Genomic DNA, 27,359 nt, shown 5'->3' on the forward strand with positions numbered 1-27,359 from the left:
TGGGCAAACAAGTGTACTCTAACCTACTTCCTTTGTTTTCCGACTGCATTTCCTTAGGATTCTTCCAATGAATCTCAATCTGGATCTGCTTTACCGACGATTAATTTTATATGGGCATTCCATTGTAAATCACTCCTAATGCCTACTCACAGGTAACTTATGGAATTAACTCAAATGGTTCAAATGGCTCTGAGCACTATGGGACTTAACATCTGTGGTCATCAGTCCCCTAGAACTTAGAACTAATTAAACCTAACTAACCTAAGGACATCACACACATCCATGCCCGAGGCAGGATTCGAACCTGCGACCGTAGCGGCCACGCGGTTCCAGACTGAAGCGCCTTTAACCGCACGGCCACACCGGCCGGCTGGAATTAACTGCTTACAGTTGCTGACCTGCTATATTGTAGCTAAACGAAAACTATATTTCTTTCTATGTATTCGCAGCACATTACACTTGCCTACATTGAAATGCAATTGCCATTCCCTGGACCATGCATCAATTCGTTACAGATCCTTCTGCATTTCAGTACAATTTTCCATTGTTACAACTTCTCCATATACTACAGCATCATCTGCAAAAAGCCTCAGTGATCCGAAAGGTCATTTATATATATTGTGCATAGCAATGGTCCTAAGACACTCCCCTGCGGTACACCTGAAATCACTCTTACGTCGGAAGACTTCTCTCTATTTAGAATGACATGAAGCGTTCTGTTATCTACGAGCTCTTCAATCCAATCACACAATTGGTCAGATAGTCCATATGCTCTCACTTTGTTCATTAAACGTCTGTGGGGAACTGTATCAAACACATTGCGGAAATCAAGAAACACAGCATCTACCTGGGAACCCGTGTCTATGGCCCTCTGAGTCTCGTGGACGAATAGCGCGAGCTGGGTTTCACACGATGGCCTTTTTCGAAACCCATGCTGACTCCTACTGAGTAGATTTCTAGTCTCCAGAAAAGTCATTATATTCGAACATAATACGTGTCACAAAATTATACAACTGATCGACGTTAGAGATATAGGTCTAGAGTTCTGGACATCTGTTCGACGTCCCTTCTTGAAAACGGGGATGACCTGTGCCCTTTTCGAATCTTTTGGAACGCTACGCTCTTCTAGAGACCTGCGGTACATTGTCGTAAGAAGGGGGGGGGGCAAGTTCCTTCGCGTACTCTATGTAAAATCGAACTGGTATCCCATCAGGTCCAGCGGCCTTTCCTCTTTTGAGCAATTTTAACTGTTTTTCTATCCCTCTGTCATCTATTTCGATATCTACCATTTTTTCGCCTGTGCGACAGTCTAGAGAAGGGACTACAGTGCAGTATTCCTTTGTGAAACAGCTTTGGTAAGAGACATTTAGTATTTCGGCCTTTAGTCTGTCATCCTCTGTTTCAGTACCATTTTGGTCACAGAGCGTATGGACGTTTTGTTTTGATACAAAATGTCCAGACACTCTGTGACCAAAATGGTACTGAAACAGATGATGACAGACTCCATAATCCGTTTCAGTACCATTTTGGTCACAGAGCGTATGGACATTTTGTTTTGACACAGAATGTCCAGACACTCTGTGACCAAAATGGTACTGAAACAGATGACGACAGACTAAAGGTCGAAATACTAAATGTCTTTTTCTAAAGCTGTTTCACAGAGGAAGACTGCACTCAAGGTATCGGGGGTAAAATACGTTGGGCGTAAGGCTATTTACAATTTGTACAGAAACCAGATGGCAGTTATAAGAGTCGAGGGGCATGAAAGGGATGCAGTGGTTGGGAAGGAAGTGAAATAGGGTTGTAGCCTAGCCTCGATGTTATTCAACCTGTATAATAAGCAAGCAGTAAAGGAAACAAATGAAAAATTTGGAGTAGGACTTAAAATCCATAGAGAAGAAATAAAAATTTTGAGGTTTGCCAACAACATTGTAATTCTGTGAGAGACAGTATAGGTCCTGCAAGAGCAGTTGAACGGAATGGACAGTGTCTTGAAAGGAGAATATAAGATGAACATCAACAAAAGCAAAACGAGGATAATGGAATTTAGTTGGATTAAATCAGGTGATCCTGAGAGAATTAGATTAGGAAATGAGACACTTAAAGTAGTATACGAGTTTTGCTATTTGGGGAGCAAAATAACTTACGACGTTCGAAGTAGAGAGGATATAAAATGTAGACTGGCAATGGCAAGTAAAGTGTATCTGAAGAAGAGAAAATTGTTAACATCGAGGATAGATTTAAGTGTCAGGAAGTCTTTTTTGAAAGTATTTGTATGGAGTGTAGGCATGTATCGATGTGAAACAAGGGCTATAAATAGTTTAGACAAGAAGAGAATAGAAGCTTTTGAAATGTGGTGCTACAGGAGAATGCTGAAGATTAGATGGGTAAATCACATAACTAATGAGGAGGTATTGAATAGAATTGGAGAGAAGAGAAATTTGTGGTAAACTTGACTAGACGAAGGGATCGATTGGTAGGACATATTCTGAGGCATCAAGGGGCACCAATTTAGTATTGGAGGACAGTGTGGAAGGTAAAAATCGTAGAGGGAGACCAAGACATGAATACACTACTCAGATTAAGGAGTATGTAGGTTAGGAGCTTGCACAGGATAGAGTAGCACGGCGAGTTGCTTCAAACCAGTCTCTGGACTGGAGACCACAATAACACCTGCTGTTCTCTGTAATAGGAAAGTATGTGCTATAAATGACATCTGAGATATTATTTCGGATCACGTAGCATTAAAAATCTTTGCATGGCCGTTAGAATTTTTATTCTTGCCTATCACTATAATACACTCCTGGAAATTGAAATAAGAACACCGTGGATTCATTGTCCCAGGAAGGGGAAACTTTATTGACACATTCCTGGGGTCAGATACATCACATGATCACACTGACAGAACCACAGGCACATAGACACAGGCAACAGAGCATGCACAATGTCGGCACTAGTACAGTGTATATCCACCTTTCGCAGCAATGCAGGCTGCTATTCTCCCATGGAGACGATCGTAGAGATGCTGGATGTAGTCCTGTGGAACGGCTTGCCATGCCATTTCCGCCTGGCGCCTCAGTTGGACCAGCGTTCGTGCTGGACGTGCAGACCGCGTGAGATGACGCTTCATCCAGTCCCAAACATGCTCAATGGGGGACAGATCCGGAGATCTTGCTGGCCAGGGTAGTTGACTTACACCTTCTAGAGCACGTTGGGTGGCACGGGATACATGCGGACGTGCATTGTCCTGTTGGAACAGCAAGTTCCCTTGCCGGTCTAGGAATGGTAGAACGATGGGTTCGATGAAGGTTTGGATGTACCGTGCACTATTCAGTGTCCCCTCGACGATCACCAGTGGTGTACGGCCAGTGTAGGAGATCGCTCCCCACACCATGATGCCGGGTGTTGGCCCTGTGTGCCTCGGTCGTATGCAGTCCTGATTGTGGCGCTCACCTGCACGGCGCCAAACACGCATACGACCATCATTGGCACCAAGGCAGAAGCGACTCTCATCGCTGAAGACGACACGTCTCCTTTCGTCCCTCCATTCACGCCTGTCGCGACACCACTGGAGGCGGGCTGCACGATGTTGGGGCATGAGCGGAAGACGGCCTAACGGTGTGCGGGACCGTAGCCCAGCTTCATGGAGACGGTTGCGAATGGTCCTCGCCGATACCCCAGGAGCAACAGTGTCCCTAATTTGCTGGGAAGTGGCGGTGCGGTCCCCTACGGCACTGCGTAGGATCCTACGGTCTTGGCGTGCATCCGTGCGTCGCTGCGGCCCGGTCCCAGGTCGACGGGCACGTGCACCTTCCGCCGACCACTGGCGACAACATCGATGTACTGTGGAGACCTCACGCCCCACGTGTTGAGCAATTCGGCGGTACGTCCAGCCGGCCTCCCGCATGCCCACTATACGCCCTCGCTCAAAGTCCGTCAACTGCACATACGGTTCACGTCCACGCTGTCGCGGCATGCTACCAGTGTTAAAGACTGCGATGGAGCTCCGTATGCCACGGCAAACTGGCTGACACTGACGGCGGCGGTGCACAAATGCTGCGCAGCTAGCGCCATTCGACGGCCAACACCGCGGTTCCTGGTGTGTCCGCTGTGCCGTGCGTGTGATCATTGCTTGTACAGCCCTCTCGCAGTGTCCGGAGCAAGTATGGTGGGTCTGACACACCGGTGTCAATGTGTTCTTTTTTCCATTTCCAGGAGTGTATGTGGGCTGAGACGTAACACAGCTCAGTGGATTCTAAATGTGGCTTGCTCTCGCTCACCTGGCTGTCGACGAACGCCTGCGAGAGAACGATGACGGTGGAGCGGCTGTTGCGCATGGAGGACACGATGTTGTCCGCGATCAGCGAGCCCAGCGGGAAGTCCCTCTCGTGGAGGCAGAGTCGCAGCGCCGCCTCCTCAGGGGAATCCCCGGCGTGCTCCAGCTTCTGAAGAAGCTCTCCGACCACCCAGGCGCGGTCCGCGCTGCTGCTTACAAACATCAAGGATCAGAAGCATGTCACATGTCTCTCACTCTCTAATACGACCAAACTAATGACGCTCAAAAATTGTAAGAAATACTAGGACAAGCAGCAGCACAAAATTGTATGTATTGTATTGTATGTTAACCGGGGACCTAGAAACGACGGAGAGGCTCCGTCCCCGCCGCAGACGCGGTCGTCCACAACCCCACGACGACTACCGCAGTCCACTTCACGCCTCCGCCGCCACACACCGAACCCAGGCTTATTGTGCGGTTCCGCCCCCTGTGGACCCCCCAGGGAACGTCTCACACACCAGACGAGTATAACCCCTATGTTTGCGTGGTAGAGTAATGGTGGTTTACGTGTGAGTGTAGAATTTGTTTGCGCAGCAGTCACCGACATAGTGTAACTGAGGCGGAATAAGGGGAACCAGCCCGCATTCGCCGAGGCAGATGGAAAACCGCCTAAAAACCATCCACAGACTGGCCGGTTCACCGGACCTCGACACAGATCCGCCGGGCGGATTCGTGCCGGGGACCAGGCGCTCCTTCCCACCCGGAAAGCCGTGCGTTAGACCTTACGGCCAACCGGGCGGGCTAGCACAAAATTACTCGTTGGCATAAAAGATCTTTTATGATCTAAATCCATATGAGAAATTCCAATGTGTGTTTCCAGCTGGAATATTAATAGCGAGATAATTAGATGTGGAGAACATATACTTCTGTAATTACCAGAATTAAGCAATGGGAACTACTAATAAGAAATTAGAAAATTAGATAAGAACCTGACATATATCACAGGAATGACATTGTGACTAACACTTTCTGCAGCTGAGATACAAAACATTATTCACAAGCTGTTTCGCTTGACATGACTGTCCTCAGGTTCAAACTCGACGTTGAGTTTGTGTGTCAGTAGTTCATTAACGACACAGGCTAGCCACAGTTCACCAGTAACCATCCATAACACTAATATGCTGACTGAACTACCCATATCCACGTACGATTATTACTTCAGTCATCATGCGGCTGTATTACTCCGATTGCCTTTCGCTAACCCCACGAATCTATACAGATTCAACTGCCATTGTGGTTACACTGTACACAAATGACACGGCAAACTGTGGAAGTCACTGATGCATGAAACAAGCCGAGGCTAAAACATAGTAACCTATTACCCGTCTACTTGTGTCTGCTGTTTCACATTATAACTGGTTTTCACGACGTAGCGATTCAGGCGTGTAGATTTCTTCCATTCAGTTTACTGAAATTGGTCGTGTGAAGGGAATTAAAACAACCACCTATAATCAGGGCAGTACACACTAGATACGCTGCTTACACACAGATACTAATTTCAACTTTTTTATCTGAAGATTGTCAGATATACTGGTAGTGAATAAAGCTGTTTAATTAGCAGCTATAGGCGTTAATACGGTCTCAGTTAGTCAGTATCTTCCGATCTTGTAGTTAGCGTTGCTGAATCTCGATTATGGGAACTGCGTCCATCTCCTGACTGGCTTGCGGATTTGCTGTGTTCGGGGCTGGATTCATGAGATGTCCGAACTCCTCAGAATGAGACTTAACGGCAAAATATGTCATATGCACATTTTATTTGACTTTTCTGCGACTTAGATAATTCTCGAAATTTGTTAACCTCGGTATACATAGAAATGAGGCTACCTGCGGGCCTCACAGAAACTGTAATTTGACATCTAAGTAATAGCATTTATCAATTCTACATTATAGCCCATCACCTAAACGCAGCGTTGTCTTGAAGGAATATGTAAACGAGTCTCTATTTCTTCATCCAGATTTCAATTGGTCATCTTAAGGGGAACTGTCAGACTTGTACGGGCCAAAATGATTTGTAACTGTTGGACGTAGCCTCTTCTGCCAAGCAATACCATGGGTGACGCCGTGCCTTGAAACAGTGTCATGGGGTGCGATTGACGAGAATGGTGTTGTAAAGGGGGGGGGGGGAGGGGTGCGGGCGGTTATCAATGAATTTATTCCGTCCTTATGACTTTGCGCTAAAGCGGCACTCCGCTCGAATATTTTTCACGTTCTCTCATAGATTGAAAACATCGTCATTTGCTCGGATTTCCAGCTCCTTGTTGAAGACTGAAGGTTAAATCCTATCGTAAAGAAATGTCAACTGTTCCTGTTCGAAGGCAAAAACTCTTCTCCCTTGATACTGTGGTGTGCACTGCAGAGCTGACTTCCTGTCCGAGGCATCGCTCCATATTTGATTCTCGTAAAACTTCGATATACAGCACTCCACCTGGTCGAGATATTGACAGGAACACTCGCATGCATTACAGTAATTGACAATTGTCCATAACATTCCTTGATTTTGGAAGGAGCTCAGCTCGTCCTTTGATTATTGGGTGGAATATGGGTACTACATGATGTTTCTGTGATGTCCACGCAACTTATATGATTGGTGATCCTGTATACAGTAGGAACACTAGAAATTTCATATCTTCTCATGATGTCTTACCAATCTGAAAAGGACCGGAACTATTTGAACTGACATATTTTAATTGCACACAATAGTTGCTCGCTGAACAGCCAGCTGGATAGCTCATCAACGCATAAGCGTCCACTGGTAACACATAAGGAGGGTAGCAAGTTGCATATCTACGATTCTGCCTGATTTCAGAATTTACATTTTCAGTTAGTCTTGCTGGGATGTGCGCATGCCATTTGCAGATGCAGAGGAGCTGGCCTCAGTTTGCGAACTGCTCAATGCGCTTTTGGCTATGGCCAGCTACATTCAGGCTGCTGCCTTGGGTTGTGGTGGTGACGGAGAATCTGGTGCGTTGCAAGGGCTCTCCTTCCAAGGCACATCCCAGTGTAACCAATGTGGTGGATCCACCTACACACCACGGTCAGTGGCTGTTGCTAACACATTTACGTTCAGTGGCTGTTGATAACGTATTTGCGTCGCTCGAGGCAGAGGGCCAGTGTGGACACTGTCTGCCTGGCCTCGAATATTCACCCTGTGAGTGGACATATGGCTGCTTCTTTAGCAGGGTCAGAGCAGGCACATACAGGCAGCGTTTTACTAGTTATTGGGAGCGCCAACGCTAGGTGTGTTTTGGCGCCCCCTGGGAAGATGGCGTTCAGGTTCTGAAAGAAGGCCAATGTGTACTCGGTATGTCTGCTGGGGCGCCTCATCCGTGATGTGGAGGCGCAGTCGCCAGCTACTGTCGAGTGCGCAGGGTGTAGTCGTCTACAAGTTGTGGCTTACGTTGGCACCAACGGTGACTGTCGCATGGCTTTTGAGGCCACCCTCAGTTCATACAGGTGGCTGGAGGAGGTGGTGAAGACTGCTGGCATTCTTCCCAGAGCTGACCAGGGTCCTTTGGTTTGCAGCTGAGTGGAGGGTCTTCACAAAAGCATTTGCCGACTCTGTGAAGGTCTCGGATAGAGATTTCTAGATTTACGTTATCGTGTGGGAGTTTGTAGGACTTACATTGAAAATTTTTATGGTTCACTACAAAAAGGGAGTAGCTATTTCGGTAGCAGAGTACTTGTGGAGTGCACAACAGGATTTCTTAGGATAGACGGTAGTTTTAGGCACTCTGATGAACATCGCCAGCCGATAAGCAGCAGGGGGAGTCAAACTGTGTTCAGGGTAAAGACACTGTTCACTGCAGTTGAGGTTCATTGCAGTTGACAAAAATATTGTCTCTATTGCGATCAAAGTTGAGTGTGACCTGCGTGCGTATGGTGTTAGTGAATCCAGGTTCATTTTTGGCTGTTTCTTAACGGCCACCCAACTCCGCTGTGACAGGTGTAGAGTTATTCAAACAGAGTCTACAGTGCGCAGTGCGTTAATACCCAGATCATGCAGTAATAGTTGGACCTGACTTAAACCTTCCGCGTATAGACTGGGATGTTTACGGATTCACTGCGGTGGTAGTGACAGACAGTCATGCGAAGTACTTTTACACACGTTTTCTTAACACTGTCTTGAGCAGCTATCTTGGCAGCCCATACGCAATGGAAATATATTAGACTTTGTAGCTAAAATTAGGCCGAGACTTATCGACAATATCAGTATAGAAATGGGGATTAGCGATCATGATATAAATAGAAACTATGGTTATGAAAGTTAATAAATTAGTCAAGAATGCTGGACAGAGAAGAGGAACAGTTGTTAGCATCTCACTTAGGTGTTGAATTAACATCACATAGTTCCATTAAGACGAACCTAAAGGAATTATGGGCCAAGTTTGGTCTGGAGAGTTATGTGCCTAATAAGTTGATATAGGATCTAAAAGACCCGCCATGTTTTAATAACGAAATTCGGAAGATTCTGAGGAAGCAGAGGCTGTTGCACTCACGGTTCGGAACAGAACGCACGAATGACGGCAACCAAACGTTAGATGAGAGTGAGTATGTGAAAATATCTATGCGCGAAACACGCAACAACTACCATCGCAATTCTGTACCAAAAGATCTGACAGAAAACCCGAGAAAATTCTGGCACTACGTAAAATAATTAAACTGGTCTAAGGCTTTCATTAACTCTGTCGTTGACCAGTCTAGTGCGGCAGTTAAAGATAGCAAAACGGACGCAGAAGTTTTAGATTTCACCTTCAAGAAATCGTTCACACAGGAGAATCGTACAAACATACCGTCAATTGACCATCGGACAACCTCCCATAAGGACAACATAGTAACAAGCGTCCTTGGCGTGGAAAACAACTGAAAGATTTGAAAGCAAACAAGAAACCAGGTCCAGATGGAGTCCCAATTCGGTTCTATAGAGAGTACTCTACGGCACTGGCCCCTTATATGAATTGTATTGTATGTTAACCGGGGACCTAGAAACGACGGAGAGGCGTCGTCCCCGCCGCAGCCGCAGTGGTCCACAACCCCACGACGACTACCACACCGCACTTCACCCCTCCACCGCCCCACACCGAACCCAGCGTTATTGTGCGGTTCTGCCCCCGGTGGACCCCCCCCCCCCCCCCCCCCAGGGAACGTCTCACACCAGACGAGGGTAACCCCTATGTTTGCGTGGTAGAGTAATGGTGGTGTACGCGTACGTGGAGAACTTGTTTGCGCAGCAATCGCCGGAATAAGGGGAACCAGCCCGCATTCGCCGATGCAGATGGAAAACAACCTAAAAACCATCCACAGACTGGCCGGTTCACAGGACCTCGACACAAATTCGCCGGGCGGATTCTTGCCGGGGACCAGGCGCTCCTTCCCGCCCACTGTAATTGTAATTGACGGTTTCGTTGGGTGAACATGGTAAAACGCAAGCGGATCGTCTGCGTATGAACTCCATCTTAAACTGTGTGCTCCGAAACCCTTGCACCTGCGCCTGCGTTGTGCTCTGTCTCAGATCTGCACAAAGGGCAGGTGGCCTATCCAGGGCCAGGGTTCACTGAAGAGTCATAGACGTTCTGCATCTTGTCTCCTGCTGGTGGTTTCATTGTCCTTCAGTCACTTCCCGTAGATGCTCACGACAGTTCCAAGACCAACATCAGACTAGTCCGTTCCCAGGAGCAAGGTCATAAGAATCTGGCCTTTAACAAAGTCGCTGATGTCAGCAGGTTTCCACACTTGCACCTCGTATCGTCGATAGGATGAGTCCCCTTTAGTCTCTGCTCCTCATATATAATTCTATTAACGCGTCACATGCTCGCAACGCCTCCATACACCATTTCATCTCATGATGGGCAGTATCACAATATTTCGACTCATTGGTGTAGATTTCCAATTGAAAATCGGTTGATCGATGTTTAAGAAACTACTGGAACTAATAATACGTCATGAAACGGTTACTCACTAACACACACTGACAGACAGCTACTTTCTAATATGAATGATCTCTCATTGTTTGTCATAGGGTGGTATTCATGAGCGGATTATGCGAGTTTCGTTCTACTTCTCTCACATAATCGTAGTCTCAAAGTTAACCTTCTGCGAGGGATGATGCATTAAAGTTTATTAAGATCCATAATTAATAGAGAAAATATTCTGTTTGAATATGTAGGTGTATTAAGTCACGTGCTCAGTCATGTATTTTACAAGGCTTTAATAAACAGAATTTTTAGATAATGCTGGAGGCATGGCAAAATTTCTTTCTCCCTCGCTATACTTCCTGATGCCAATTTTATTTCCATATGCGTTAGTGAAATCAGCCCCAAGTAAGTATATTTACAAGCTTCGACAGACATCTCAAATGTCATAGCTATCGATACGCCAGTACGAGTTTTTGAGCACAACTTTGATAATCAACTTGAGTTTCTCAACAGTATCTGACGTCTTGCATCCTTCTCAAAGGAACTCTTTCGGCATCCAGCTTAATTGACTTAGGCGTATCTTAAATCTTAATTGCCTTAAGCGGATCTGAACTTCGATCCTCCCGATGAGGTGATTTTTGACTTAACCACTATGCCTCTTCTATCCGTCACTGATATCTCTTTGTGTCGCATGTTAAAAGAATTCTTAAACTGAGGCGAGTTCCTATACAACGATATTGATGTGACAACAGGAAATACAGATAAACTGCTGCCCTAAACAGTTTCGCAGAGCAGTGAGTTTAACTGCCATACTCACCTATAGCAGACGAAGGCGTCGTACTTGTAGCTGGCTGGATTGCGCCTCTCGGCAGCCATTCTCTCGCGCCGCATTTTCATCAGGTGGATAACGTACGTTATTTCGTATCTGTAAGGACAGAAACATTGGTTGTACATCACGGAGAGTGTTGTACCTTGAGACAGCGATGTCCTAGAGAACAGATACCATCGGTAGAATGAAATTACAGTGAAATTAATACCCCTAACTGCATACAGGCGTTGATATAAGTCAACGGGTACAGTTGAAAGTGTGTGCCCCGACCGGGCCTCGAACTCGCGCTCTCTTGCTTACAAGGCAGAAGCTATATCCTGCTGAGCCACCTAGGGCACTGAGAATAGTCGACTGCAGGGACTTTCTCGCGCGCGCCTCCCGGGAGACCCACATTCTCACCTTATATGTCCGCACACTGCACTCGTAGTGTCCCTACCCAATACACTCATTACTCGTGGAATACATTCGTACCAAATCCCATAAGAGTTCGGGTAATATGTGTGCATCCGCACAGAAGAAGGTCATGGCCGGTATTGACAGAACTATATACTTATATGGATATGTGTCTGTTCTTTTGGACTTTCTCTTTTCAAATCATCGACGAGTCCAGAATCTTCCTCAAGAATTTTTCCGCTCTTCCTCGACGGGCCTAACAAAGCTAAGGCCATCATCTTATGTGCGTTCATTTTCATGAACGAACTGCGTGGTTAGGATCCCACGTCACCTACTGCTGGACAGCACTATGGTCGCAGAACTCGATGAGGAGCACGTTGTGTTGCGTGGGGTGTAGCTGGTCGTTTCAGAGTGTGCAGCGACCTTGACGGATACCACGTCGGGTGTGCTTCGCGACGTCAGACAAGACCCGTATGACGATGGCTTTACATGCGAACAGCTGGCACCACACAACGCAGAGGAAAGGCGTGCTGGAAAGAAAGGATACCATCTTCATATATCTAAGGCTCACCGGCCATTTGACCATCTTCCTCTGCACAAACAGTGCCTGAACTCTTACGGGAATCGGCGAAAAGCCGCGAGTAATGAGTATAATGGGCAGGGGCACGAAGAATATAGTGCGGCACAATAAGTTGGGAATGTACGTCTCATAGGAGGCGTGCCAGAGATACGTGCCGGCAGTCACACTGTTCTCTGTGTCCTCAGTGGCTTACTTGCATAGAGCGTCTGCCATGTAAGCAGGAGATGCCGGGTTCGAGTCCCGGTCGGGGCACACATTTTCAACTGTCCTCGTTGACCTATATCAATGCCTGTATCCAGTTAGTGGCATTAATTTCACTGTAATTAATATATTCTGTTACTTCATTTTTAATTATGACATTCACTTTTTATGTGCTGCAGTCTTCTTCTCGAATTTCAAAAATTATACCGGAAAATTAAGGTTTTTCCAAATGTAAAAGCATGTTTCAAAGTGCAGCTAGGTCATGTCACGTACCTAGGAACAAATATTCTATTGAAATTTAAAAGCATTACAATCGAGAAAACCTTGTCAATAACGTATTTAGTCTGGAAACGTATTTAGTCGTCTATCTATTACATTATTACTCTACTGCACACCGATACTGAGTAAGTGAAATGGAATTAAGAGGAACTATTGTCTAAATGCAGTTGCAAGTTCAATAAATTATAAAATTTAAGGTACTCGAAAGCAACACAGATATTCTTTTTGAAGTCAGGTAAAATTCTTCAGACTTTAATGAAACTTAACTGAAACTGTTGCACCGGCAACACTTTCGCAACTATGGGTGCCTACAGAAACGGCATGGCACATATTTCTGCAGGGGACCTCCAACGGCTTGTTGAGTCCATGCCACGCGGAGTTACTGCAGAACGCCGGGAAAAAGGCGGCTACGATATTAGGAGGTATCCCACGACTTTTATCACCTCAGTGCATTCCAAAATCAGTACGGGATAATGTACTTTTAACCGACGGCAGCCTCCACTGACATAAAACATTCACAGGATGAAACATTCGAAAGGGTTTACGTGTAACTACACAAATTTAACCTGTGAACACGGTGAACATTTAGGAGAGAGAATACTGAGCCATAATAAATAAGCTTAGGCAGCAGAAGAGGGGGGGGCGGGGGGGGGCAAGGGGTGTCGGCAGACTTGGGTGAACCGTACCACACGGCTGCCGCTGTTGCTATCCAGTAGTACCGCAAACCCGCAGCATCTTGAAGCGTACCTACAAGAAGACGCGGTCGTAGGTGAGACGGCATTTGGTAGGCCTTCCAAGACGCTGCAGACTTTCGCAGAGTGGTTCGTTCAAGAGTTTTTTTTTTAGTTGGGCTGAAAATATAGTTCTAGTGTCAGCTTGCTGTGTGGTCAAGTGGCTAGCTGTTGGCTCCTGTGCCATAGAACTGGCCGTTTCCTTTTTGCCTCAGAGGTTTCCAGACCCGATGCAGCCTCCCGCAGTTGGAATGGCGGGTTTTTCTGTACTTTACGCGCGACTCAAGACCAAGAGAGACTTCGTTGAATGTGAAAACTGTGTTGACGGTCGCAGCCATATTTGACAAATTATCGATTCTTTTCTAAATAACTGTAGGCGAAATGTGTTTACAAATTGCCGTTCTTCCGAACGTAGAGAACCGTTATTAAAAGGTTTCTTTCTTTTCTGTCACTAGTTTGACAGGGGAATTTTTGTGTAAGTCGAAATAACAGCCGGCCGAGGTGGCCGAGCGGTTCTAAGCGCTACAGTGTGGAACCGCGCGACCGCTACGGTCGCAGGTTCGAATCCTGCCTCGGGCATGGGTGTGTGTGATGTCCTTAGGTTAGTTAGGTTTAAGTAGTTCTACGTTCTAGGGGACTGATGACCTGAGAAGTTAAGTCCCATAGTGCTCAGAGCCATTTGAACGATTTTTTCGAAATAACATTGATACGAAAATTACGGGTTGCAAGGCGGTTGCGTCCTCTTCGGAAAGTTCAGAAGCTGTCACCTGATTTCATATTCCCTAACTACTTATCGACTCCTCCTGTTTCTAGCCATTCGCGAGCACCAATGCACTCGCCACGGCACGTGGTGTTATTGAGAGAGTTCGTAACACGATGTGTTGTAACAGTACACTCCTTCTAGCCTATGTAGGTCTTGCCACATTGGCAGGATATCTGACAGACTCTGGATTTCCGCAGTCCGATGTCGTCTTCGATACTAACAAGCAGAGCCCTGTTTTAGGTGGTGGGCAGAGAACTGCCTTCGCTTGGCGTTTCAGGAAAATTGGTCGTCTGTCCGGATAATGATCTACAAAAAAGGAGATTCATCTTTTGTTTCCACCGGTAGTACCGGTGTTGTAGAACGTAGGGATCTCCGAATTTGTCAGTCCCTCTTGCCGTTCTTCCAAAACACCACCTTCAGATGATCAAATTCTCGGGTAAGAGTTGCATTGCCTGAGAGCATGCGAGCTGTATATACGAGGGATATTCCAAAAGTAAGGTCCGATCGGTCGCGAAATGGAAACGACTATGAAAATCCGATAAAGCTTTGCACAGATGTGTTGGGTAGTGTCTCTAGTATAACCCCAGTTAGCATCACGTCGCTCTTCTCATTTCTGAGCTCGCAGTGAGTGCGTAAAGATGTCTAGAAAATAGTGTCTGCCGCCAAGTACGAGGGCCTGGTGAGAAATTTCGCCTGAAGCTATGCAGCCAACATTACATAACTGTCGTGCTGTTTCGTCTTCACGACAATTCTCAGCCGCATTCTGCAGGGGCAATGAAGATGCTCCTGCATCGTTTTCAAATGGAAATGTTAGATTACCCACAATACAGTCCGCAATTGTCTCCCCCTGAGTTTCATCTCTGGTCACATGAACCGCTGTCTTTGAAGACAACATTTTGACACAGACAACGAGGTGTAGGCCAGCGTGGAGAATTGGCGGAAAGCACTGGCGGCTGCCTTCTATGATGAGGCTATTGAAAAGTTGGTACAACGCTATGACAAAAGTCTAAGTCAGAACGGCGACTACGTAGAGAAGTAGCTGAAAGGTGTAGCTAATTGTTACAAGTAAAACATTTCTGATGTTCACTGTGGTTTCAATTTGGCAATCAATCGGACCTTACTTTTGGAATAACCCTCGTATATCGATAATTCCAGCACGCCTTTCCTCTGCGTTGTGTGGTGCCAGCTGTTCGCATGTAAAGCCATCGTCATACGGGTCTTGTCTGACGTCGCGAAGCACACCCGACGTGGTATCCGTCAAGGTCGCTGCACACTCTGAAACGACCAGCTACACCTCACGCAACACAACGCGCTCCTCATCGAGTTCTGCGACCGCAGTGCTGTCCAGCAGTAGGTGACGTGGGATCCTAACCACGCAGTTCGTTCATGAAAATGAACGCACATAAGATGATGGCCTTAGCTCTGTTAGGCCCGTCGAGGAAGAGCGGAAAAATTCTTGAGGAAGATTCTGGACTCGTCGATGATTTGAAAAGAGAATTGCTGGTAGAGAAACACTAAACATGTTGAACAACGATGTGAAATACTTACAAGTAGAATATATTCCTAAGTAAAATTGACTCTCCATCACGTTTCGATTTTAAATTAAATATAGTTAACATATAATTTTTAATGTTTGTTTGCCGGCCGGAGTGGCCGAGCGGTTCTAGGCGCTTCAGTGTGGAACCGAGCGACCGCTACGGTCGCAGGTTTGAATCCTGCCTCGGGCATGGGTGTGTGTGATGTCCTTAGGTTAGTTAGGTTTAAGTAGTTCTAAGTTCTAGGGGACTGATGACCTCAGAAGTTAAGTCCCATAGTGCTCAGAGCCAGTTTTTAATGTTTGTTTATGCATGCTAAATATCCAGAACCATTACTCTCGAGGAACGTTTCAGGAGGAGATTTGTTTCGTAAACTCATTCGAATGGAAAATGATATACTTTGCAATGCTATGCAGTGATATTTGCCGGCACAGTACAAACAAGAGGCAGCCCATAAAACCAAAAGATAGGTATTTATCTTTAACACAAACTTCAGCAACACGAAACGCCTTGCGTGCAACTTGTGTATACTTTCTGAGGTACACTGGCAGCTACGGTGCTGGTCACTGGGAAAACACTCCATTCGTTGGCCAACGCAACAATAATTTCAGTAAATACATTATTTACAGCAAATAGCTCGACTATTGCAGATAATACTACCAAAATAACAAGAACCTCCCAATGTCTGAGGAAACGAAAGCAGGACATATATTTTTGAAGAACAGCTATCTACGAGGCCTGTTCAGAAAGTAAGCTCCGATTGATTGCCAAATTGAAACCACAGTGAACATCAGAAATGTTTTACTTGTAACAATTAGCTACACCTTTCAGCTACTTCTCTACGTAGTCGCCGTTCTGACTTAGACTTTTGTCATAGCGTTGTACCAACTTTTCAATAGCCTCATCATAGAAGGCAGTCGCCAGTGCTTTCCGCCAATTCTCCACGCTGGCCTACACCTCGTTGTCTGTGTCAAAATGTTGTCTTCAAAGACAGCGGTTCATGTGACCAGAGATGAAACTCAGGGGGAGACAATTGCGGACTGTATTGTGGGTAATCTAACATTTCCATTTGAAAACGATGCAGGAGCATCTTCATTGCCCCTGCAGAATGCAGCTGAGAATTGTCGTGAAGACGAAACAGCACGACAGTTATGTAATGTTAGCTGCATAGCTTCAGGCGAAATTTCGCACCAGGCCCTCGTACTTGGCGGCAGACACTATTTTCTAGACATCTTTACGCACTCACTGCGAGCTCAGAAATGAGAAGAGCGACGTGATGCTAACTGGGGTCATACTAGAGACACTACCCAACACATCTGTGCAAAGCTTTATCGGATTTTCATAGTCGTTTCCATTCCACGACCGATCGGAGCTTACTTTCTGAACGCCCCTCGTATATGCAAGGCTATCAACTACGCTACGTCTTGTACATGACAGCAGCAGCTAAGTTATATTACACCATCATGATCATCATTTAAGACTGATTATGCCTTTCAGCGTTCAGTCTGGAGCATAGTCTCCCTTACAAAATTCCTCCAAGATCCCCTATTCAGTGTTAACATTGGTGCCTCTTCTGATGTTAAGCCTATTACTTCAAAATCATTCTTAAACGAATCCAGGTATCTTCTCCTTGGTCTACCCCGACTCCTCCTACACTTGCTTCTCCCATGCGTGTAACATGACCCCACCATCTAAGCCTGTTCACCCAGACTGCTACATCTATGGAGCTCATTCCCAGTTTTTCTTTGAATTCCTCGTTGTGGACACCCTGCTGCCATTGTTCCCATCTACTAGTACCTGCAATCATCCTAGCTACTTTCATATCCGTAACCTCAAGGCGTTCGATACAATTCCCCACAGTCGTTTAATGAACAAAGTAAGAGCATATGGACTGTCAGACAAATTGTGTGGTTGGATTGAAGAGTTCCTAGATAACAGAATGCAGCATGTCATTCTCAATGGAGAGAAGTCTTCCGAAGTAAGAGTGATTTCAGGTGTGCTGCAGGGGAGTGTCGTAGGACCGTTTCTATTCACAATATACATAAATGACCTCGTGGATGACATCGGAAGTTTACTGAGGTTTTTTGGGGATGATGCTGTGGTATATCGAGAGGTTGTAACAATGGAAAATTGTACTGAAATGCAGGAGGATCTGCAGCGAATTGACGCATGGTGCAGAGAATGGCAGTTGAATCTCAATGTAGACAAGTGTAATGTACTGCGAATACATAGAAAGAAAGATCCCTTATCATTTAGTTACAATATAGCAGGTCAGCAACTGAAGCAGTTAATTCCATAAATTATCTGAGAGTACGCATTTGGAGTGATTTAAAATGGAATGATCATATAAAGTTGATCGTCGGTAAGCAGATGCCAGACTGAGATTCATTGGAAGAATCCTAAGGAAATCCAATGCGAAAACAAAGGAAGTAGGTTACAGTACGCTTGTTCGCACACTGCTTGAATACTGCTCAGCAGTGTGAGATCCGTACCAGATAGGATTGATAGAAGAGATAGAGAAGATCCAAAGGAGAGCAGCGCGCTTCGTTGCAGGATCATTTAGTAATCGCGAAAGCGTTACGGAGATGATAGATAAACTCCGGCGGAAGACTCTGCAGGAGAGACGCTCAGTAGCTCGGTACGGGCTTTTGTTAAAGTTCCAAAATTCTACAACTGATCGACGTTAGAGATATAGGTCTATAGTTCTGCACATCTGTTCGACATCCCTTCCTGAAAACGGGAATGACCTGAGAATAACAAATCATTAGTAAACGACACGTTTCCGAGGGATCTTCAATGTGTTGCTACTTTGAAGCAGCTTGTATTCATCCCACGTACGCTACGTTCAGGTGCAGCATTAGCAGGGTCCTGCTTCACTCAGTTACATCGTTTACATATCTAGTCATAATAGAAAGAGCATGTGAGAAGTATGATAGGGAAATGAGATGGTCGACTTCGGTTTATTTGGAGAATTTTAGGAAAGCGTAGTTCGTATATAAAGGAGACAGAATATAGGACTCAAGTGCGCCCTATTGTTGAGTACCGCTCGAGTGTTTGCGGTCCGTACCAGGTCGGATTGAAGGAAGACATCGAAGCAGTTCGGAGGTGGGCTACAGGTTTTACGAGGTGCTTTCAAGTTCTACGGCCTCCGATTTTTTTTCTAATTAACTACTCACCCGAAATCGATAAAACTGGCATTACTTCTCGACGTAATCGCCCTGCAGACGTACACATTTATCACAACGCTGACTCCATGATTCCATGGCAGCGGCGAAGGCTTCTTTAGGAGTCTGTTTTGACCACTGGAAAATCGCTGAGGCAATAGCAGCATGGCTGGTGAAGGTGCGGCCATGGAGAGTGTCTTTCATTGTTGGAAAAAGCCAAAAGTCACTAGGAGCCAGGTCAGGTGAGTAGGGAGCATGAGGAATCACTTCAAAGTTGTTATCACGAAGAAACTGTTGCGTAACGTTAGCTCGATGTGCGGGTGCGTTGACTTGGTGAAACAGCACACGCGCAGCCCTTCCTGGACATTTTTGTTGCAGTGCAGGAAGGAATTTGTTCTTCAAAACATTTTCGTAGGATGCACCTGTTACCGTAGTGCCCTTTGGAACGCAATGGGTAAGGATTACGCCCTCGCTGTCCCAGAACATGGACACCATCATTTTTTCAGCACTGGCGGTTACCCGAAATTTTTTTGGTGGCGGTGAATCTGTGTGCTTCCATTGAGCTGACTGGCGCTTTGTTTCTGGATTGAAAAATGGCATCCACGTCTCATCCATTGTCACAACCGACGAAAAGAATGTCCCATTCATGCTGTCGTTGCGCGCCAACATTGCTTGGCAACATGCCACAAAGGCAGTCATGTGGTCATCCGTCAGCATTCGTGGCACCCACCTGGATGACACTTTTCGCATTTTCAGGTCGTCATGCAGAATTGTGTGCACAGAACCCACAGAAATGCCAACTCTGGAGGTGATCTGTTCAACAGTCATTCAACAATCCCCCAAAACAATTCTCTCCACTTTCTCGATCATGTCGTCAGACCGGCTTGTGCGAGCCCGAGGTTGTTTCGTTTTGTTGTCACACGATGTTCTGCCTTCATTAAACTGTCGCACCCACGAACGCACTTTCGACACATCCATAACTCCATCACCACATGTATCCTTCAACTGTCGATGAATTTCAATTGGTTTCACACCACGCAAATTCAGAAAAACGGATGATTGCACGCTGTTCAAGTAAGGAAAACGTCGCCATTTTAAGTATTTAAAACAGTTCTCATTCTCGCCGCTGGCGGTAAAATTCCATCTGCCGTACGGTGCTGCCATCTCTGGGACGTATCGACAATGAACGCGGCCTCATTTTATAACAATGCGCATGTTTCTATCTCTTTCCAGTCCGGAGAAAAAAAATCGGGGACCTTAGAACTTGAATGCACCTCGTACTACTGGCTGGTTCGAACATCACACAACTGTAACAGATGTGCTTTGGGAAATCAAATGGGAATTCCTGGAAGGAAGGCGTCATTCTTTTGTAGGAACGCTGTTGAGAAAATTTAGAGAACTGCCATTTGAAGCGGACTGCAGAAGGATTTTACAACCCCCAGAAAGGCTGTATATTGTGCGTAAGGATCACGAAGAGAAACGACGTGAAACTATGGCTCATACGGAGGCATATAGATAGTTATTTCTCCCCCACTCTATTCCCGAGTGGAAGTGACTAGCGGCGGTACGAGGTACTCTGCACCAAGTGCTGTACGGTAGATTGCGAAGTATATATGTAGAAGCAGATGTAAATGATATAAAAATCACCAAATACGGAGCTCAGCTCTTTGTGACTTCAATGAAATGCCTCGTAGGTTCTGCTTGTGGCGTAGAACGAATGCTGGATCTCATGGGGCTCGTTCCCATCAACGAGACAGAAACGGCGGGTTCTTCCTTTCACGCTTCGCAATTAAATAAAAAAAAAATGAGTTCGATGCTGCTGCATCACTAGCTTCTCGTCGAAGAAAGTTTTAAAGTCCCTTGAGAGGAGACATGACGAGTCGGCAGACGTCTTCCGGTACACGCTCTGGGCCTAAGCGCTGAGATAAAAACGCCGCCCCATCATCAGCACGCCTGATGATGGCAGTCTAGTCGCTCGTCGAAATATACACATAAAAAAAAAGTTTTGCATCACCCCGGTTCCCAGAACTCCTAAGATAGACGTTTACTATGGATATTGTATCACAGACACAGTCCCTTTGACTGTTCAGGGATGTCACTAAACCCACCGAAAGGTGTAAATAACCATGCATGAGCAGCGCCTATTAGACGGAGGGGGTCCGACAGCCGATCACTTCCACCAGGAAGGAGGTACACGGCTCGTGTTGTCTGTAGTTCAACCATGCCTAGACGGTCAATACCGCGGTTCGATCGTGTCCGTATCGTTACTTTGTTACAAAAAGAGCTCTCCACAAGGGAAGTGTCCAGGCGTCTCGGAGTGAACCAAAGCTATGTTGTTGGGACATGGAGGTTCTTACAGATAGACAGGAACTGTTGATGACATGCCTCGCTCAGGTCGCCCAAGAGCTACTACTGCAGTGGATGACCGCTACCAACGGATTACGGCTTGGAGGAACCCTGACAGCAACACCACTATGTTGAACAATGCTTTTCGTGCAGTCACGGGACGTCTTCTTACGACTCAAACTGTGCGCAATAGGCTGCATGATACGCAACTTCACTCCCGACGCCCATGGCGAGGTCCATTTTCGCAACCACGATACCATGCAGCGCGGTACAGATGGGCCCAACGTTCTCTTCACCCAGGAGTGTCGCACATGCCCTCAGACAATCGTCTGAGACGTGTTTGGAGGCAACCCGGTCAGGCTGAACGCCTTAGATAAACAGTCCTGCGAGTGCAACAAGTTGTAGGTTCCCTGCTGTTTTGGAGTGGCATTACGTGGGACCGTTGTACGCCGCTGGTGGTCATGAAAGGCGCCATAACGGCTGTTCGATACATGAATGCCATCCTCCGACCACATCGGTAGCGTAATGGCGAAGCATTCGTCTTCATGGGCGACAATTCGCGCCCTCATCGTGCACTTCTTGTGTATGACTTCCTTCAGGATAACGACTCGCTCGAATAGTGTAGCCAGCATGTTCTCCAGAGATGAACCGTATCGGACATGGCTTGGATAAATTGTACAGGACTGTTTATAGACGAGTGAGACACCAACCACTCTGAGGGACCTATCCCGAATCGCTATTGAGGAGTGGGACAATCTGGACCAACACTACCTTGATGGACTTGTGGAAACTGTGCCACGACGAATACAGGCATACATCAATGCAAGGGGATTTTCTACTGGGTATTAGAGGTACCGGTGTGTATATCAGTCTGGACAACCACTTCTGAAAGCCTCCCTGAATGTTGGCAGAATATGCAATGTGTGGCTTTCATGAGGAATAAAAAGGGCGCAAATCATGTTAATGTTAATGTTAATGTTGATCACTGTTCCAATTTTCTGTACAGGTTCCGGAACTCTCGGAACCGAGGTGATGTAAAACTTTTTTTCATGTGTGCATTATGCTCGTTGAACTGTTGCGTCAAGAAGCACGCCAAGAGAAGCTGAAGAACCGCTTGTAATGGGCAAATACAACGTTGGGGCCGAGACTCACCTGCGGAAGTGGCAGAAGGCGCCGATGCCGCCGAGGAGCGCCAGCACGGTGACAGCAAGCAGCAGATAGAGCGCGACGTTCCGCGGCGAGCCCGGGCAGTTGGAGCTGTCCTCCAGCGCCGACTCCAGCAGCAGGGCGTGGCCCGCATGCTCCTGTGGGCCCGTGCACAGCGGCTCCGTTGGCCGCTCCACTCGGGGTCCATCAGTGACTCACTGATCGAGGGTGTCGACATTAAGACTCACCAAAGGAAGCACTGCGAGCGCAATTGCTTTGCTACGTGTAATGTGACATTGTGCTGTCTAGTGAATGCCAGGCATAGTCAAGGCGCAACGGTAGAGAAAGTGGACCCTTATGCCATCTGTGGGCCAGAATCGAAGGCAAAGCGCAAGTGCTTCCGCCTGGTGGCAGCTAAAGTAAAGAACGCTATGCGGGAGACAGTGCATGGCTTGTGTTGCACTCTGATAGCGAAAATAACAAAAGAATTAAACTTAGTAATATTGTTACGTGTAGTAAAAATATAAATGTAATATTACTTTAATATATGAAAATGACTGTAATTGAATATTCTAATGCTATTGTATGTTTAATTGTAAACAGAGAGCTTGGTGTAATGTAAAATAATGTTTACGTGTGGGGGGGGGGGGGATCCCCAAGAATGAGAACAGTGTACAGGTTGGCGCGGAATATTGGCGGTAGAAGTACGTTGGCGTAGCTCTGAGGCAGAACAAGTGTTAAGTGGCGTAAAAGTGACTGCCGGTGTGTGCGACGGTAACGTTGGTAATAGAACATTTAGAAGTGAGCTGAAAACAGATATGGACTTCGTTTATCGTATGGCTACAAACTAAATAAACACTAAGGCTTGTAAGACGCGGTATTTCGACGGAGATGGGCTGTGAGCGGCAAAATAGTACGGTTTCCTGCACTGAAGTACATGGCACTGCGTGGTGCAATGCTGTGTTAACTGCGACGAGTTGCTTGTACCAACTGCGAGGTGTAAAGGGACCAGTAGCCGCATCCAACGGGGTATTGTGATCTCAATAACTGATGAGGTCCATTGGTTAGCTTACTTCGCTAGCAACGAACTAGAAGTTATCTAACAAGAGTATTATTATGAACAGTGGTTGTTATACCGACGCCATTACCAGTACATTTATATTTTGTGAATCAGTGTGTGTAACAGGCAAACCAAGTTCTCTACAGTGTGTAGAGTTTGGAGGCAATAATAATTTTGTGGTTTAAATTGCATTCCCCGAGTGTAATCAATTATTTATAGGAAATAGCTCATTATTACCCCATATCCAGTGATTTATATGTGCTGCAACATCAGTGAAAAGTTATGGTGCGTGAGTATCGGCGTACCTATTGCTGCTACCATAGTACACATTGTGCCTTCAGCACAATGTCAATAACATTAAATTCAGTAATTACAATTTGTGTAGTTTACATTAACCTAACACAAGTACAAGTGTTTATCATGTGTGTTTATGTATTGTGAAACGATTTCAGGCTGTGGTATTGTTTTAAATGAATAATGTTCTCGTCAGCCGGTGTGGCCGAGCGGTTCTAGGCGCTTCAGTCAGGAACCGCGCGACCACTACGGTCGCAGGTTCGAATCCTGCCTCGGGCATGGATGTGTGTGATGTCCTTAGATTAGTTAGCTTTAAGTAGTTCTAAGTTCTAAGGGACTGATGACCTCAGATGTTAAGTCCCATAGTGATCAGAGCCATTTGAACCTCTTTTGAATAATGCCCTCCTGCTAGGCAATATCAAACATCCAGAAGATTCGATCGGTCCGTTTACACAGGCCATATTTCACGGCAATTTATGTACTACTCTACACAATTTCGGGATTGCAGCGTGTTGACGCCAGTATTTTACCACAACATTTCGGTTGACAGCCATTCAGCCATCTTCAGGAGAGCATTTACACAGCTGATTGCTAGAGCATGTCGCTAACTTTATAACAGAAACTGGCACGAAGACGAATCCGCGTAGGGTGCCGCTGTATGAGAGCCCTCGAGTTTAGCGTACTTCTCGAATAGCGCTCCATCTAGGCCTATGGCGTGCAGGAACGAACGTATTTGTGATGCTACATGCACACTTGTCGATATGTACGCCAGTGCGAATAATGTTCATGTCCAATGAATGGAATTAATTCAAGCAAGCTGAATTTCGTTGGAAACTTTTTTTGAAAGTAATTCAGTCAACGAGAATATCCTCTTAAGTGGAGACGAGCGGCAGTCTGTCGTTTCTGGATGCCGTGGTCAGTCTGACAGAGGATGGTTCACTGGGGCATTCTGTGAACCGCAGGCTCCCGCAATCATATAGGCCTGTATTTGCAGGCGTCTAGCTGCCACAAACGTGCACAAACTATGGGTGTCCTTCGAACTTTGGTGCATCGGGCACATGTTGCTTCCGATAGAGACTGCATTGCAAAAGAGCTGGAACACCTATGATCTGTGTACAAAGAAAACGGCGTGACCACTCACAGGGCCAAGAGGAGAAGATACTGTTCGAGTCCAAGTGTACCTCCCCCCCCCCCTTCACCAATTTCTCGTCAATATGTTAAACTTCCATCACCTACAAAGAACCTTACGCTTCTTGATTCGGTAAGGGGTGATATGCGACGTCGGAAGGCTGGAGTCTACAGAATGTCATGCCAGTGTGGTAACGCTTACATTTTTGAGCTCAGACGCAAGCGAAAGTTACGTTGTACATGATATCTCATCCGCCTTCGCACGCCAGTGTCCACTGGACACTCCATGGATTAATCTGCCACTAACATGGGGTTCAGTTATTAAACGAACTATGAAAATATGTTTGGTGGAAATCTAATCAATGTCGACGGCGGCTTTCTATTCGATAAGGCGTGGAGCCCGGTGATTAGTTCAATATCTTCGGAAAGGTAACATTTTATGCCTAATGACACGTCATTTGACAGTTAATTTGACTAATTTCACATTTGCGTTTTACCTCTGCGCTTACGTCTTCCGACAGAGAATGTGCATGTAGTATCAACGAACAGCATGTATCTACCGACATTAGATTGAACAGTATTCGAACAGGGCGCTGAACTCGATAGAGGGAGCTCATCTATGCGCATGCTTCTCCGCGCCATATTTTGGTACAGCCAAAGAGACGTGCACTGGCAGTCTCCAGTGTAAACAGTTGACCTTAAGCACACTTGATGAATGTCAGCCGAAGCACAATGGTAAGATGTCACGTCCCCCAGCTGCAATCCCGAAACTTTATCGAGTCACTGCGCCGGGAAACGTTCATGATCCACAATTTATGCAGTTGTCTATCGTGTGGCTTACATCGAGAGCTACTGAATCAATAGAATGTCTGTACATATGCAAAAATTATAAAACTACTAATTATTAATCTACTACGTATAATATTCCAACACAACTCTCCAGCATAATATAATACAAATGACAATAGTTACAGGCGGATATCCAAGCCATTAACAGGGAGTGGACAAAGTGCAACACATTACCATGCGTAATACCCTGGGTGCCCAACCTTTCAGCTTAGCTGGGCCACATTGGAAGAATACGAGTATTTTTGGGCCACACAATACACTAACACTTATAACAAACTGCTGAGAAAAAAAGAAAGAAAGTTTGGAGGAATAAAGAGAGAACAGAATCGCGTGGCGGGAGCTATGACTGAAAATAGTCTATTTACCATAAATTTACAAAAACGGAATTTCATCGGTTTTTTTTCTTTTTTCCGCTCGTGTGATAGATGCTCACTTCTTGGGCTGCACTAATACTTGCTTTGGGCGGCATGCGGTCTGCGTGCTGTGGTTTGGACACTTCTATTTAATAGCGTGCAGGAAAACCGCTGCCATTTTAGGCACCTTCCAGTCGTCACGTTATGGGTGAATACGGGTCATGTTCGATTTTTCTGGAAAATCTTACACCACTCTTCCGCAAAACAGTGGCAAGTTAAGGTAATGCTGACGGATATGGACAGCAAATAGGCGCCATTTTATACACAGTAGAGCACAAAGGCTCAATAATATTGGCATCTACTGACTTTTGTGACCAGATGGAACGCTACAGTTCTCCCTTGTGCTCGCAAAACCAATCGTGGACGATGTGAGCTGTGCGAACAGGGCCTTGTCGTCTTCGAACACACTGTCACCATCGGGAAACAAACATTATATCATGGGAAGTAACTGATCAGATAAAATGGACGCAGTAATGGCACCTTGCAGAGTAACCATGGAGCCCGTGGAATACCACGATATGGGTGCTCAAATCATGATCGAAACCTCACCGTGTTTCACTCTTGGCAACTAAACTAGGCCAGAAGTTGGAAACAATATGAAACTAGAAAAATCCGACCTCTTGACTTTCTTCCACTGTTCCAAGGTCCAGGTCATATTGCTTTTGAATCATGTTTACCTGTTAAAAGCACTTGCATCATTGATGTATGGGTTTGCAATTCCAACTTGGCCTGCATTTCGCAGCTCCTGGACCCACCTTCCTGTTTGGTACTGACAGAATTCGCAAGTGCAAAATTCAGTTTTTCAGTGACTTTTGCAGATTGTTCCTCAACAATATGCAGTGCACTATGCTGTAGACCGTGTCCATATCCTTCCGCAATTAGCGTTTTCTTAAGCGCAATAGGGGGACCAAACGTTAGCAACGAGGAACACCACGTCCTCCGTCTGCCCCTTCGGAGGTAATGATACATTGATTCAAGTACGTTCATTAGCACATGAGGTAAGTTTGGTGAGTCTTACTTGTTCTGCTGACGCAAGAGCCATCGTCGCAGCTGCAGAGCCACGGCACTCTGCGCAGTGCAAGGGTCACAGTTGAGCGGCATGCTCTTCCCCAGGTCCACGACTGCCACTCTGCTCGTAGTACTGTCCTTCTGGAGCCCCAGCGCGGCCCGTGGGTTACCCTCCAGCGACAGGCGGTCCGCGTTGACCTATGTGGCACATCAGAACATTTGCTTCAGGTTTTGTTAGCATCAGACGTCGCAGTGAATGTAAGTATATAAGTGTAAGTATACTGATACCAGGAGAAATATTCACTCTAATACCATGTAACACTGCCTCCTGCAGCGATAATTGTCTGAATACGGAGACAAAGTGACCTCAGAAATTTCTTGTGGTACGCCAT

General features: G+C 46.1%; 1 protein-coding gene across 1 annotated transcript in view; it reads right to left on the reverse strand.

Moving 5' to 3' along the window:
• Positions 1-27,359, reverse strand: part of LOC124779100 (toll-like receptor 2) — a 131,165-nt gene that overhangs the window by 9,469 nt on the left and 94,337 nt on the right. Inside the window, exons 8-12 of the mRNA XM_047253687.1 lie at positions 26,978-27,165; positions 25,539-25,546; positions 22,222-22,429; positions 11,066-11,173; positions 4,281-4,485 (exon numbers count right to left, since the gene is read on the reverse strand). Coding sequence (XP_047109643.1) covers positions 4,281-4,485; positions 11,066-11,173; positions 22,222-22,429; positions 25,539-25,546; positions 26,978-27,165 — 717 coding nt within the window. The remainder of the gene's footprint in view (positions 1-4,280; positions 4,486-11,065; positions 11,174-22,221; positions 22,430-25,538; positions 25,547-26,977; positions 27,166-27,359) is intronic.

The sequence above is a fragment of the Schistocerca piceifrons genome, chromosome 1 (genome assembly GCF_021461385.2).
Source record: "Schistocerca piceifrons isolate TAMUIC-IGC-003096 chromosome 1, iqSchPice1.1, whole genome shotgun sequence".
Taxonomy (NCBI): Eukaryota; Metazoa; Arthropoda; class Insecta; order Orthoptera; family Acrididae; genus Schistocerca; species Schistocerca piceifrons.